This window comes from Xyrauchen texanus, chromosome 27 (assembly GCF_025860055.1).
Source record: "Xyrauchen texanus isolate HMW12.3.18 chromosome 27, RBS_HiC_50CHRs, whole genome shotgun sequence".
Classification (NCBI taxonomy): domain Eukaryota; kingdom Metazoa; phylum Chordata; class Actinopteri; order Cypriniformes; family Catostomidae; genus Xyrauchen; species Xyrauchen texanus.
The window spans coordinates 34,062,115-34,076,618 of NC_068302.1; the positions used below are offsets into that span (position 1 = coordinate 34,062,115).

The following is a 14,504-nucleotide window of genomic DNA, read 5'->3' on the forward strand; positions in this document are numbered from 1 at the left end:
TTGGGTTTAAGTCAGGGCTCTGGCTGGGCCATTCAAGAACAGTCACGGAGTTGTTGTGAAGCCACTCCTTCGTTATTTTAGTGGTGTGCTTAGGGTCATTGTCTTGTTGGAAGGTGAACCTTCGGCCCAGTCTGAGGTCCAGAGCACTCTGGAGAAGGTTTCGTCCAGGATATCCCTGTACTTGGCCGCATTCATCTTTCCCTCGATTGCAACCAGTCGTCCTGTCCCTGCAGCTGAAAAACACCCCCACAGCATGATGCTGCCACCACCATGCTTCACTGTTGAGACTGTATTGGACAGGTGATGAGCAGTGCCTGGTTTTCTCCACACATACCGCTTAAGGCCAAAAAGTTCTATCTTGGTCTCATCAGACCAGAGAATCTTATTTATCACCATCTTGGAGTCCTTCAGGTGTTTATTAGCAAACTCCATGCGGGCTTTCTTGTGTCTTGCACTGAGGAGAGGCTTCCGTCGGGCCACTCTGCCATAAAGCCCCGACTGGTGGATGGCTGCAGTGATGGTTGACTTACTACAACTTTCTCCCATCTCCCGACTGCATCTCTGGTGCTCAGCCACAGTGATCTTTGGGTTCTTCTTTACCTCTCTCACCAAGCCTCTTCTCCCCCGATAGCTCAGTTTGGCCGGACGGCCAGCTCCAGGAAGGGTTCTGGTCGTCCCAAACGTCCTCCATTTAAGGATTATGGAGGCCACTGTGCTCTTATGAACCTTAAGGGCAGCAGAAATTTTTTTGTAACCTTGGCCAGATCTGTGCCTTGCCACAATTCTGTCTCTGAGCTCTTCAGGCAGTTCCTTTGACCTCATGATTCTCATTTGCTCTGACATGCACTGTGAGCTGTAAGGTCTTATATAGACAGGTGTGTGGCTTTCCTAATCAAGTCCAATCGGTATAACCAAACACAGCTGGACTCAATTGAAGGTGTAGAACCATCTCAAGGATGATCAGAAGAAATGGACAGCACCTGAGTTAAATATATGAGTGTCACAGCAAAGGGTCTGAATACTTAGGACCATGTGATATTTCAGTTTTTCTTTTTTAATAAATGTGCAAAAATGTCAACAATTCTGTGTTTTTCTGTCAATATGGGGTGCTGTGTGTAATATAATGAGGAAAGAAAATGAACTTAAATGATTTTAGCAAATGGCTGCAATATAACAAAGAGTGAAAAATTTAAGGGGGTCTGAATACTTTCCGTACCCACTGTATATCCAGCTGCAGACCCGCAGCACCAGCAGTTTCAGAGCAGCAGTACCAGAACCTCAGCCACAGAACGGAAGTGAGGGGAGGAGCATACGTTCTTAACGGAGTCATGCCACCTACGGTTTTGGAGCGTAATTTTCTTTTATTACATGCGAAGCGTCATACTTATAAATAAGGCCACTTTTCAGTTCGTACATGTATAAGATATAATGATACAATAAGGTACAGTACAATAAGCATTTTACAACATTCATCTTCTGTAATATTATTGTATAATGTTATCCGTTTCATTGCATTATGTGAGTATTATTTCCTGTTCGTGATGTTAGAAATAATCCTTAAAGAAACTTATGGGCATTTAATATGAAATATACTTTAATCACAACATTCAAAATAAACATTTATTTAAAAGAAAAGAACATGTTAAGCATGCACTTTTCTACATGAAAACTAATACATTTCAATAAAAATGTAACTACAATACAACTAAATATTATTAAAAAACAAAACAAACAAACAGCAACATATGCATAAATGTAAATGTAAAACTACTTAGGATAGAAAAGTTAAATGTAATCAGTGATGGAAATATGTAGTAAACATAAATATTAATCAGAAAATGGGGGTATATATTTTGTAAACAGGCTCTGAAGAAAGAGAAGGAAAATATTTTTTTTGGTGGATCATAACTTTGTGTATTACTGCCACGTGCTGTTATGCGCTGTTGCTGATACAGAGGATATAATTCTGTTTCTTTAAAATGAAAATAAATATAATGAAATAGACACTCAATGTACATGTTATTTCATTTAAAGACACACCTTTAAGATATATTTAAGATATATGATAAAGATCACATATCCCATACAGAGATCGCACTGTAAGAGTGTTGGGACTATTCACATATAGGCTAATTTATACACATAAAATCATGATAATAGAGATAAAAAAAAAATAATATTTGAAGAGAACAAAGATCACATTTGTTTAAGCCAATGAAAATTAGGCTGTGTTATCAGCAATTCGTTTCCCATCATGCCTATAGTGCCCAACTGCACTGCCTGGCACGGCCGCCTCACCATTGCAAGAGTTTTTTTTGCATACGTCAGCATGACATCAGAACAAGTCAGACCACACTCCTACATATTTCTAAATGTAACCAATTGCACCTCGTGGTGATCACCGTTGATTGATGCTGAGCAGATTTTGCTCATCTCAAACAAGCCTAATTTCAAGACGTTGACGTCACACGAGGTCGTCATGTGGGTCACCCACTCTGTAATGGCGCGTTCATATACAACGCGAAGCAAGCGTTTTGCACAGCGCGATTACATACAAAGTAAACGCAAAGATGTGAAATGAAGCGAATGACGTGACTCGAACACACGAAATCGCTTCATTCGCATATTGAAATTCGCATGACGCATTGTCGCGAAAGCCTATCAGCATTGAGATTGTCCGGATGTCACTGACATACTGATGTAGTAGCAGAAGAAATCTGGAAAAATGGATGAAAAAATTGTTGGAGGCACCCGGAATTGTATAACACAATATGAAAGTGAGCGAGGAAGTTGGACTACCTGGTAAGTTCTGAAAATATGAAAATATATCTACTTAATTCCAGCTATTGGTTTTACTTTACTATGAACCAAGTTGTAGAAGCCAATCCTCATGTCCTTTTCCGGAAGAGAAGGGGGAATACTCTCGGGTTTGCGTTACTCGCGCAAACGCGAGTTTAAACACAAATTTATAATCCAGTGGTCAAACTCGCGCTAGCAGTGTGAGACGAAAATTTTATTGCGTTGTATGTGAATGCACCATTAGACATTCAAAGCACAAGACATTCAGTCACATGTTAGGTCGGTCTGTCTGTAGGTTGGACGCCCAGGTTTTGGCACGGAGTTCCCGCCATAGACAACGGGGTTTCGGAAGCTTTAGCGTTTGCTTCCTATAATTTTTTTTTTGTTGCACTTTCTACCTCAGGAAATCCCAGGATTGCAAAAATGGGTTTATTCTGGGATTTCACTTTCTCTTTGATATTTCTGCTTATTCTCATTCGGCCGTTAAAGCGCTTCAGTCTGCAGAGTGATCTGAAGAGGAGATGGCAGACGGTCCGGATGAAACCACCTTATTAATTAATAAAAACACATCAGCCCGAACCAGGTGACTTATCTCAACATTAATCTTTTATTTAATTAGTATTTTCAGTAGTTATTTTCAATTTTAATTTATAATGATATTTTAAAACGCATTTATATTTTTGTTTCCAGAAACGGTAGACTCTACCTTGCGGTGTTTTCTGCGGTTCTGGGCAATTTCAATTTTGGGTTTGCCTTGGTGTTTTCCTCCCCTGTGATCCCACAGCTTCAAAAGGGTGATGACCCTCGGCTGCAAATGGACATCCATCAGATATCATGGTTTGGTGTAAGCTCAGTAATGTCTTTGAAAGCTTTTAGTCTCATTCATCAAAGAAAGTGAAAGAAAATGTGGATATGCGATATAGAGATAGAGAAGTTTGTGTGTTCTGTGTTTTTCAGGTATAAAGTACATAATCACATCTTTTTAACGTAATTAGTGTCCCTGTTGTGTTTCTATTTTATCTATTAGTCAGTATTCACCCTTGGAGCAACTGTGGGGGGACTTAGTGCCATGCTGTTGAATGACAAGGTTGGAAGAAAGCTAAGCATCATGCTGTCAGGAGTCCCATCTGTTGCAGGTCTTCTTGTGATGGCGGCTGCACAAAACTTTTGGATGTTATTATGGGGCAGATTTTTGACAGGAATTGCTGGTGGTATGACTTCTGGTTCCATTCCGGTAAGTCTGTCTGGTTTACTGATTGATAGAACAGTAAAAATAGACTTTTTTTTTATCCAAAAATAATGAGGCTTGCAGTCCAAGATCCAATGAGAGGGAAGTTTTACCAAAGATATCAAATATACATGGTGACCAAAAAAAAAAAAAAAAAAAAAGAGACAAAAGTGCACAACAGAAAAGTGAATATGTGCCAAAGTCCCAAACAATTTCTAGAGATCGCAGAGGACATATTACCATTTATACATCAGGTACCACTCCTTGCAGTAACTAGATACAAAAAAAAAAGAATACTTTTAAAAATATTTGTCTTAAAGGGGACCTGTTATACAAAATTCACTTTTACATGGCGTTTGTACATAAATGCGAGTCGGCAGTGTGTGTACACATCCACCCTACAATGTTAAAAGTCCACCCACTCCTCTTTCTTATATTTCTATTAATCAAAAACAGTGTTTCAAAATGAATTATCGATTATCTGGAGTCTGATCGATTATCTGGAGTCATCGGAGAGGGAATTCGCTTATAATCAGCTTGCGACCAAGATAAACTTAAAACGCATTTGGGGAAAACTGGAGGATTTGTAGAATCGTAATTGGTGAAACAATGTCTGAATTGTTGGAATTCCCGAGAACAAAGAAGGTAGAGATATGGTGAAATTCCTAGACAAGCTCTTTTCGGGTCTGCTCGACATAACAGGCCATAAGCTGGAAATCGAGCAAGCTCACAGAGTCCCGACTCGCAGATCCTGAGGGAAACAGGCCCCAATCAATTCTGGCCAAATTTTGGAGATCATCCGATAAAGATCTTGTGTTACACAAGGCGAGGATTGAAGGAAGGCTTTCTTGGAAAAACACCCCATAAAAAGAAGAAATGTTAATTATTTTCTTAAATGTAAGAAATATGATATACTTCAAGAAAGGCATCTTTCCCTAGAGGAAGCTGAAACGTTTGGGAAGATATGGGGTGGACATGTTTTCTTTAGTGCTGGCTCAAGTAAGAGCAGGGGAGTCATTACATTGATAAGTAGGCATCTACAACTCAAATGTCTCAAACAGATTAAAGATAAATTAGGAAGAGTCATTATTGTTTTAGCAGAAATTAAGGGGCAAAGGTTGATTTTGGCTAATATTTATGTAACTAACGTTGATAGTCAGTGCTTTTTTATAGATCTTGCAGCAATGTTGCAAGCCGTTGGCACCCCTCATGGTGGTTAATAATATTGGGAGGAGACTTTAATCCATTGATGGACTTGATCATAGTGAAGCAAAAGTGTGTAAGCCCCTTAGAGCAACATTGATGCTTCACAGGATGTGTAAAATCTTGGTCTTACAGATTATTTGGAGACTTTTGATCCTGTCTGGTAGGGACTATAAATGTTTTTCATCAGTCCATAAGATCTATTCTAGAATAGATTTTTTTTTAATATCTAAGTTCCTCATTTCATCTGTTGTGGATTGCTCAAATGGAAACATTTTAGTCTCAGATCACACCCTGGTGAGGTGTTGCAACTTACGGAGAAAAAGAAATCATATAGTTGGCACTTTAATGTATCCCTTTTGTCCTCAGTATCCTCTGTAGTCGTGGCTTGGGAGGCACTTAAGGCGGTTCTAAGGGGTTGAATCATAAAGTATGCCTCATTCATCAAAAAGTCCAAAGAACTCGTGGAGTTGGAAGGGAATATTAAAAGTGCAGAGGCAGCGCTGAAACGCAGAATGTCATCTGATGGCCTCAGAGATTTGACCCGATTTAAATACAGATATAATACTATTTTGTAGTGGAAAGTGGAGTTTTGGCTATTCAGGGCAAGACAGTCATACTTTGAGTCAGCGGACAGAGCAGGAAAGCTTTTGGCTAGATATATAAAGCAGAGAGAGCTTTTTTCTACCATTCCCTCAGTGAAATCTGCTGGTGGTTAAATTTTTACCTCGGCCATTGATATTAATATTGCTTTTAAAGAATTCTATCTGGATCTTTATAGTTCCATGTCTTCATCTACTGATGAAGATATTAGAAACTTTGTGGAACCATAAGAACTCCCTAAACTGATGATTATCTTGATTCTGAGATAACCATGGAGGAGCTTGTCTAGGTAATTAAGGCCTTGCCTACAGCAAAGCTCTGGGGCCAGACGGCTTTGCCACTGATTTTTTTAGATCTTATTCTACAGAACTGGCTCCACTTTAGCTAGAAGCTTATATGAAAAATTTAAAGAATGGAAAGCTTCCGCCAACCATGACACAAGCCTGGATCGGTCTGATATTTAAAAAAGACAAAAATCCAAGCGAGTGTAAAAGTTACCATCTAATTTCCCTGATCCAACTAGACGTTAAAATATTTACAAATTTTGGCTAACCGATTGAGTAAAGTTATGACATCTCTTATACATATAGATCAGGTGGGGTTTATTCGGGGCCGCAGTTCTTCTGATAAGATAAGGCGTTTCATCAATATTATGTGGTCAGTGGCGAATGATCAGACTCCGGTCGTATTTGATATGGTAGAATGGAGTTATCTTTTTAGGATTTTGGAAAAATACGGGTTCTGGAATACTTTTATTGGATGGATTAAGTTACTTTATAGACACCCAGTAGCAGCGGTACAAACAAATGGATTCATTTTAGATGATTAAATCTGGATAGGGATACCCGGCATGGTTGCCCTCTTTCCCCATTATTGTCTTGTCTTGCCCTGGAACCATTAGTAGCCACGATAAGAAGGGAAGATGATTTTCCAGGAGGGGTGGCGGGAGGTGTGATATTTTATTATTCATCTATAACCCCTCTAGATCTATGCCTTGCCTTCACAGAATTATTAATAACTTTTCTAAATTCTCAGGATACAGAGTCAATTGGTGTAAATCTGAAGCTTTGGCTCTGACAGCATACTGCCCAGTAACAGCTTTTAAACTGGGCGCCTTTCTGTGGCCCAAACAGGGCATTAAGTATTTGGGCATTTTATTCACAGCAAATTTGTCTGATTTAGTTAGAGTTCATTTTGACCCCTTAATAAAAAGTTTTTTGAGCGATGTGGGCAGGTGGGCTTCATTACATTTATCGATGATTGTTAATGTTAATGTTATTAAAATGAATTGTATTCCAAAATTCAACTACCTGCTACAATCTCTCCCTGTAGATGTCCCCCTCACTTATTTAAAACAATTTGATAGCATAGTGAAGTCCTTCATTTGGAATGGTATGCATCCTAGATTACATTTCAATAAGTTACATAGCCCTATTGACAAAGTTGGGCTAGGCCTACCCAAGATTTTGTTTTATTATTATGCATTCGGTCTCAGACATTTTACAATTGTGAGGGTTAAATGTTGATTCTGTTTGGATGTGTTTTGTTTTTGTTGTTTAATATTTGAATCAATAAAAAATGTTAATGACAAAAAAATAAAATAAATAAAAGATTGATAACCTCATCTGCTCTTCAGCATGATTTCTTTTTTGTTTTTTTTAAACCTGTCATTATGTAATACAGGATTTTCAAAAAGGCTATTTTAAAAGATGGTGGAGTATTTAACATGTCAGGAAACCCACATGCCAGTGTGTGAGCACTGGAGCATAACGCTCATGCTATTGCTCAATTCACAAATAAAGGGGGTGTTTTTTAAAGATGCAGCAGCAGCAGCAGAAAACTGACCATTTAATTTTAAGGCTCTGAGAAATGTGTAAATGGTCCTGAGAAACTAAAACATGACTCGTTTGGTATAAAAAAAGAAAACTCTGCTAACATTACAAATGGACATCAGCAAAACAAAAAACAAAACAAAAAAATGAGTATGATATGATGCCTTTAACTCTTGTTGACATTTTTCATACAGGTGTATGTGTCAGAGATTTCACACCCATCTGTAAGGGGTGCGCTGGGTTCGTGTCCTCAGATTACAGCTGTCTTTGGAAGTCTAGCACTCTATGCTCTTGGTGAGACAGCTTGTATTTCCAGGGGTTGTTATGGACTGTAAAAAGTGGTGGCTTTTATAAAATTATAAGCTTCACATTTCTGCCTTTAAACGCTCCAAAATATTGTCTCCATTTACTTTTATTGTCCCCATTCTCTTCCATATTATGTGTCTCACTTTAGCCTTGAGGGATGAGTAAAATATTTTTTGTAGTAATCAACGTTATGCTACAAATGCTGTCGATTGATCTTAACTTGTATTGAAACCGGAATATTCCTTTATGGATATATTTCTACTTAAACTATCTAAGAATAACCTGTTGGTGTAACATTATGTAGTTAGGTTGATTTAGTCATGTTGAATAATAATTTTGATTTCAATAAAACCAGATAATTTGAATGCTATTAAAAAACAATTCCTGACGAAATAGTTTTATTGTGTAGCTTCTAACATTCTTCACATACATACAATGTACATTAATTGTTTTGCATAATCAGAATAAATTTTTGCTTTCTTTCTGCAGGCTTGGTTCTGCCGTGGAGGTGGCTGGCTGTGGCTGGGGAAATTCCTGTCGTGATCATGATTATTTTGCTTTGCTTCATGCCGACCTCCCCACGCTATCTTATCATGAAAGGAAACAAAACGAAAGCAGTTAAATCGCTTGAGTGGCTTAGGGGCCCCAATTCTGATTACTTGAATGAGTTTAATAAGATCGAGCGAAGTATAAATTCTCAGGTAAATGGCATATTACAGTGGATTGCATCATGTTATCCAGACATTTTTGCCTTAGAAATTAATGCTCATACAAACAGAATTCAGCACTCATTAAAGCTCAGACTGACAACGTTAATGATACACCTTTTTTTACATTAAAGGGACATTTCATTAGACAATTTTTTATGAAAACAAACAGCAACTTTCAGAACTCAAAACATGCTTCCCAAATGAGCATTTATTGAAATCAAGGTGCAAAAATTAATCATTCTGAATGTCTGCAACTGACATTATCCATTTGAACACATGCAGACTTTACCACACATTTACATGTGAATGACGACTATTTGGCCTGCCTCATCACAGTGAGATAACAAGGAGAAAGCCGGATAAATACTATTTTTCCTAAGCATGATAAGAGTAAAATGTGGTAAAGCTCCTAACAGCAAATCTGCAGCCTATGTCATAGCAAAGCGTAGTTTCTAATGTCACATTCAAAGGGGTGTTTTGTAGGGTAGAATAACAAAAAATGACCTCTCTCTAAAGTTCAGAGAGAGGTCAGCGAAAAAGTAAATTATGACTGTTTTGGTGCAAAACATGTACTTGCATTGAAAATGGACCTTAGGGACAAACTTTATTATAGAAAATATATGTTATCACCCCAAAGACAAAACTTGACAAAAATAGCACATCTGCATGACTAAAGCAACATGCATACTAGGTCAGAATCTGCTCTTTGATTAACCACTATTTGAAATGAATTACTTCATGCTATTGAATGACTTACATGTTCTATCCAACAGCACAGACAATGGAGTGATCTTAAAATGCCTTCGTACTATAAACCAATCCTAATCTCAGTGTTTATGAGATTCCTGCAGCAATTGACTGGTATAACCCCAGTTCTTGTATATCTGGAACCCATCTTCCACATGACAGCTGTATCACTGGTATGTTACATAAGAGTATATTTATTTATTCACACCATGAAATAACTGAAAGCATGTGTAACCAACCATGTTTTTTCCTTTCTTGGCATCCAGAAACCAAAATATGATGCTGCATTAGTGGGAGTTGTAAGATTGATCTCTGTTGCGATTGCAGCCAGTTTGATGGACAAAGCTGGTCGAAAAGCTTTACTCTTTACATCAGGTTTGTGTAGAACTACAGAACAGTTCAAAGTTTGAACATGCAACCTTTTGGTTACTAAACCACAGCAGATATTATTTAATATACATTGTCACTTATTTGGATGTTATAAACATTTAAGATAGTCTCCGGTCTTACTAAGAATCACTAGTAATTCATTAGAAGCACATCACTAAAAAAACAAATCACCATTGTTTTCCTTCAGGGTTTTTGATGTATGTGGCCATGCTCACAATGACCATGTACACCCACAGAACACCATGCAACCAAGGCAATCTTACCTTAACAGAGGGCATGAGTGTCACCTATGGAGCCTCAGTGGGCCCTGCCTTCGATCCAGTTACTCTTATCCCTCTCATCAGCATTATGGTCATAATATTTGGTGAGTTTGCTTGGTTTCAGGGAGTTTTATGTAGAAATGTACAACTTTGTTGATTATAGTCACTCTTAAGTTTAATTTATGACAGGACTGGACTATTTACAGTACTTCACTTTAAGAAATATTAATTATTAACTTTAGAATTAGAAAATTTTACTTTTAGTATTATAGTTCTTCATTTTAGAATTAGAACCTATTACTTTTAGAATAAAAAAAAATACTTGTTTTATTATTATTCTCTCTCCTTTTCTACCCAATTTGGAATTCCCAATGCGCTCTAATTCCTTGTGGTGGCGTAGTAACTCGCCTCAATCCGGGTGGCGGAGAACGAATCAGTTGTCTCTGCGTCCGAATTGTCAATCTGCGCATCTTATCACGTGGCTTGTTGAGAACGTTACCACGGAGACATAGCGTGTGTGGAGGCTTCACGCTATTCTCTGCGGCATCCAAGCACAACTTACCAAGCGTCCCACAGAGAGCGAGATCCACATTATAGTGACCACGAGGAGGTTACCCCATGTGACTCTACCCTCCCTAGCAACCAGGCCAATTTGGTTGCTTAGGCAAGTCAAGTAATTTGTATTTGTATAGCGCCTTTCACAACACACATATTTTCAAAGCAGCTTTACAGAAGATCAGACATTAACAGAAGATAAAACTGTATCATATATAATGTCTTAAGAGTCATCATTGTGTAGTTTGATAAAATACGATTGTGAATTATGTTTAAAAATAAGTAATGAAATAATAATTGTATTTAAATCCCAGTGAGCAAGCCGAAGGCGACTGTGGCAAGGAACACAAAACTCCATATAATGTTGGTAAATGGAGAAAAATAACCTTGGGAGAAACCAGACTCATTGTTCTCCTCTGGCCCCTATGACTAATGTCTTTGAAGTCCATCCTGGATTAACTTTAGAATTTCTCATAGATGCAATTGTCCTTGTTAGTTGGCTGATGAAGGGTTTTGTTGGCAATTCATTGATAGTCTATGTATTCCATTTCAAGAGTGTAGTCCATCATTAGACCGAGGAGATCAGTGAGGTGCATCGCAGTTCAACTTTGCCGGTAATTTCAGTAGGTCTATCCTAAGTCCAAGGTTCAGGCAATGGTATATGAAGTGCCCCATGTCTTATGGTTGGAGTTGGCATCAGTTCATCCTCTGAAGTCCATCGTAATAGACTGAAGTGATGTTTGGCTGGCACCGGCTGCTATTAGTCATCATCACAAAGGAACCCATAGCAGTGGAGTACAACACGAAGCAGGAATGGTGCTGGATCCAGCCGGTTCTGGTGACCTCAGGATAGGAGTACTGAGCTTGAGACAGGGAAACAAATAAAATAATATTAGCATAGATGTCATTAAATGTATTGCAGAGTTATAGATCATGATCGCTGTTTCTGGTTCTGACAGACCTAGCTATAGCAGCCTAATTGTGGGTTGGAGGATAAATTAGGTGTATGCCTGGTTAAATAGATGAGTCATTAGTCTAGACTTAAACTGAGGGAGTGTGTCTGCATCCCGAACACTGTTATGGAGACTATTCCATAGTTTAGAAGCCAAATATGAATAGGATCTGCCTCTTTTTGAGGATTTTGATATTCTAGGAACTATTAACAAGACAGAATTTTGTGATCGTAATGAATGTGATGGAATATAGCATTGTAGAAGGTCACTTAACTACTGCGGAGCTAGACCATTCAAAGCTTTGTACGTAATTAACAGAATTTTAAAATTAATATGAAATTTAACAGGTAGCCAATGTAACGATGATAAAATGTGGCTAATATGATCATAATTCTTGGTTCTATTCAGCATTCTGGCAGCTGCATTTTTAGCCAATTGAAGTTTATTTATTGAACTTGCTGGACATCCTCCCAGTAATGCATTACAATAATCTAGTCTTGACTTCATGAACGCATTAATTTGTTTTTCGGCATCAGTAACAGAGAGTATGTGTCGTAATTTGCTTTTCAAAGGACAGATTGGTATCAAATATAACACCCAAGTTCTTTGCTGTTGAAGAAGATGTAACAATACATCCAACGAGAGTCAAATTATATTATCTTAGGAGACCTGGCTGGAGTCACTCAGCACGACCTGTATTCGAAAGGGGTGGTAGTCAGCGTCTTTGCTCGCTGAGCTACCCAGGCCCTCCCCCCAAAATATATTACTTTTAACATTATTTCACTTTTGGAATTAATACTATATCCTATTAATTAGTTTCTCCTTTTTCAGGCTATGCTATGGGTTGGGGTCCAATCACATGGCTGCTAATGTCAGAGATTTTGCCTTTGGGTGCACGTGGAGTAGCATCTGGTTTGTGCGTTGGTGTTAGCTGGATCACAGCCTTTGTTTTGACACAACTCTTCATGCTTGTGGTGGTGAGCTAGTAACTTTTTTTTTTTTACACACATAGGACCAGGAAAGTAGAAATGCTTCTTATATCTTTATCCTTATCTGATATACTCAATGTATACCTGATGTATTTATACATTTCTTCTTACAACTTCTGTACTTAGCAGGCTTGTACAAGATCATTAAAACATTTTAATAATTCATTCTTAATAATTTTTAAGCATTTAATCATGTTCTATATGATTATGTTGCAAAGATATGCCTCAAATCTCACAATTTCTAATATTTTCCAAATGCAAGTTTCTGTGGATTTTAAAGAAAACCTATTTAAACCAAATAGCGTTGTATAAGGCATTTCTTGAATTATCAAAGAACTTTGATTTTGGTTTAAACTTTCAACTTGATCAAATTAGACACATCTTTTCCTACAGGATGCATATGGACTCTTTGTACCTTTCCTGTTCTTCTGTGTCATCTCAGTAGTGAATATAATATTCACTGCTAAATGTGTGCCAGAAACCAAAGGCCGAACTCTGGAGGAGATTGAGAACTATTTCAGGACTGGCAGAAGCTTTACCATTCATGATCCCTGAAATGGCCATATACCTGTATATTCATCCACTCAAGCTGGCATGGACTTCTCAAGTTTTGTGTAAAACCTGATGATGAATGTTATCCCAGTGTGATTTGACAATGTTCTTGTGTACTTCATTGGAAGCAAGGAAAGCTGACATCTCAGATAATAGAATTAACAAGGCCATAGGCACACTTATATATTAGAATCTGAAATATTACTTATTCATTTTATTTAATAAAGTTTCTTTGCTTTTACATTTTTTCAAAATTCCTCCTCCCAAAATGATAATGATGGGTAAATGGCATGCAACACTAATTTCTGGACTAAAATTAATGAATGCATTTTTAAAATAATAATAAATTCTTAGCAATCATTAGGTGCAGGAGCAGCTTACTCTTGAGTGTCTATCAATGTGGACAATTGACATGCTTGCCTGCAGCATGCCAGTTGCCCAAGTTTTTGCTTTGGGTGATGTTCAATACATTTGATATATTTTAATAAAATATCATCTCAGGGTTAAGAGAGCTAAGTATAAATAGACAAGAGAGGAAGTCAAATTATGTCATTTCTTTATAATGTTCCTCTGTCTGACATGTTGTTAATATAAGCTTGTGTAAATAGGATGTAGATATCGCACAAGAAATCAATTTCTGTAAACAAAATACCGTATGTACATTATTCTGTAAATGCACATTAATATGGCATCCACTTACTTGAATATTAGAAGGACACATTGTATACAGTAGGATCAGGAGTACACACAGTGTTTATTTAAATCTGATATACATCAATAAAAGTTACAGTACATATAAAGAAACAGTCTCTATCATTTTCTTGTCTCATACGATCATGTAAATAGACACTGCACTTCTCTTTAACTGTTCCTCTTATTAGAGGAACTGTTCCTATCTGTGCAAACCAAACTAAACCTTTATTACGCAACTTGTGTTAGTCCAGGAACAAAAGAACAATGACATTAGAGAAGTTCCGATGATGTATATCAACCACATGGGCGTAGACCATGCACTGCTAAATAAGATCCGCTAGACTTTCTTTCCATTCAATACAAGATTTTAGACGATTTCAAAACACAAATGGCTGAAAGTTCAGTCTGTCAAAGAAGAGGATCCTGATCTTTTCAGTGTTGTTCAAAGTTAAAAAGAGAAACATTAAGCAACCACTGAATAGAGATGTTCTTCTATTCTAAAATATACAAACACATACAAAATAAAAGGACTGATTTTCTGGTAAGCATCTATTTTCTATTTTATTTTAAGAAAGAAAAAAAAAATCGTTGAGGAGCCTGGGCAGCTCAGCGATTATTGACGCTGACTACCACCCCTGGAGTCGCGAGATCGAATCCAAGGCGTACTGAGTGACTCTACCCATG

The 14,504-nt window shown here is 37.6% G+C and overlaps 1 protein-coding gene across 1 annotated transcript; it reads left to right on the plus strand.

The window, feature by feature from the left end:
* Window positions 1–3,276: 3,276 nt before the first annotated feature.
* slc2a6 (solute carrier family 2 member 6) lies at window positions 3,277–13,909 on the plus strand. Its single transcript, XM_052094610.1, has 10 exons — window positions 3,277–3,382; window positions 3,490–3,643; window positions 3,827–4,033; window positions 7,860–7,959; window positions 8,461–8,672; window positions 9,455–9,601; window positions 9,695–9,803; window positions 10,006–10,182; window positions 12,418–12,563; window positions 12,969–13,909. The coding sequence occupies exons 1-10, from the start codon at window positions 3,321–3,323 to the stop codon at window positions 13,128–13,130; spliced, it is 1,476 nt and encodes a 491-aa protein (XP_051950570.1). The 5' UTR covers window positions 3,277–3,320; the 3' UTR covers window positions 13,131–13,909.
* Window positions 13,910–14,504: the final 595 nt, after the last annotated feature.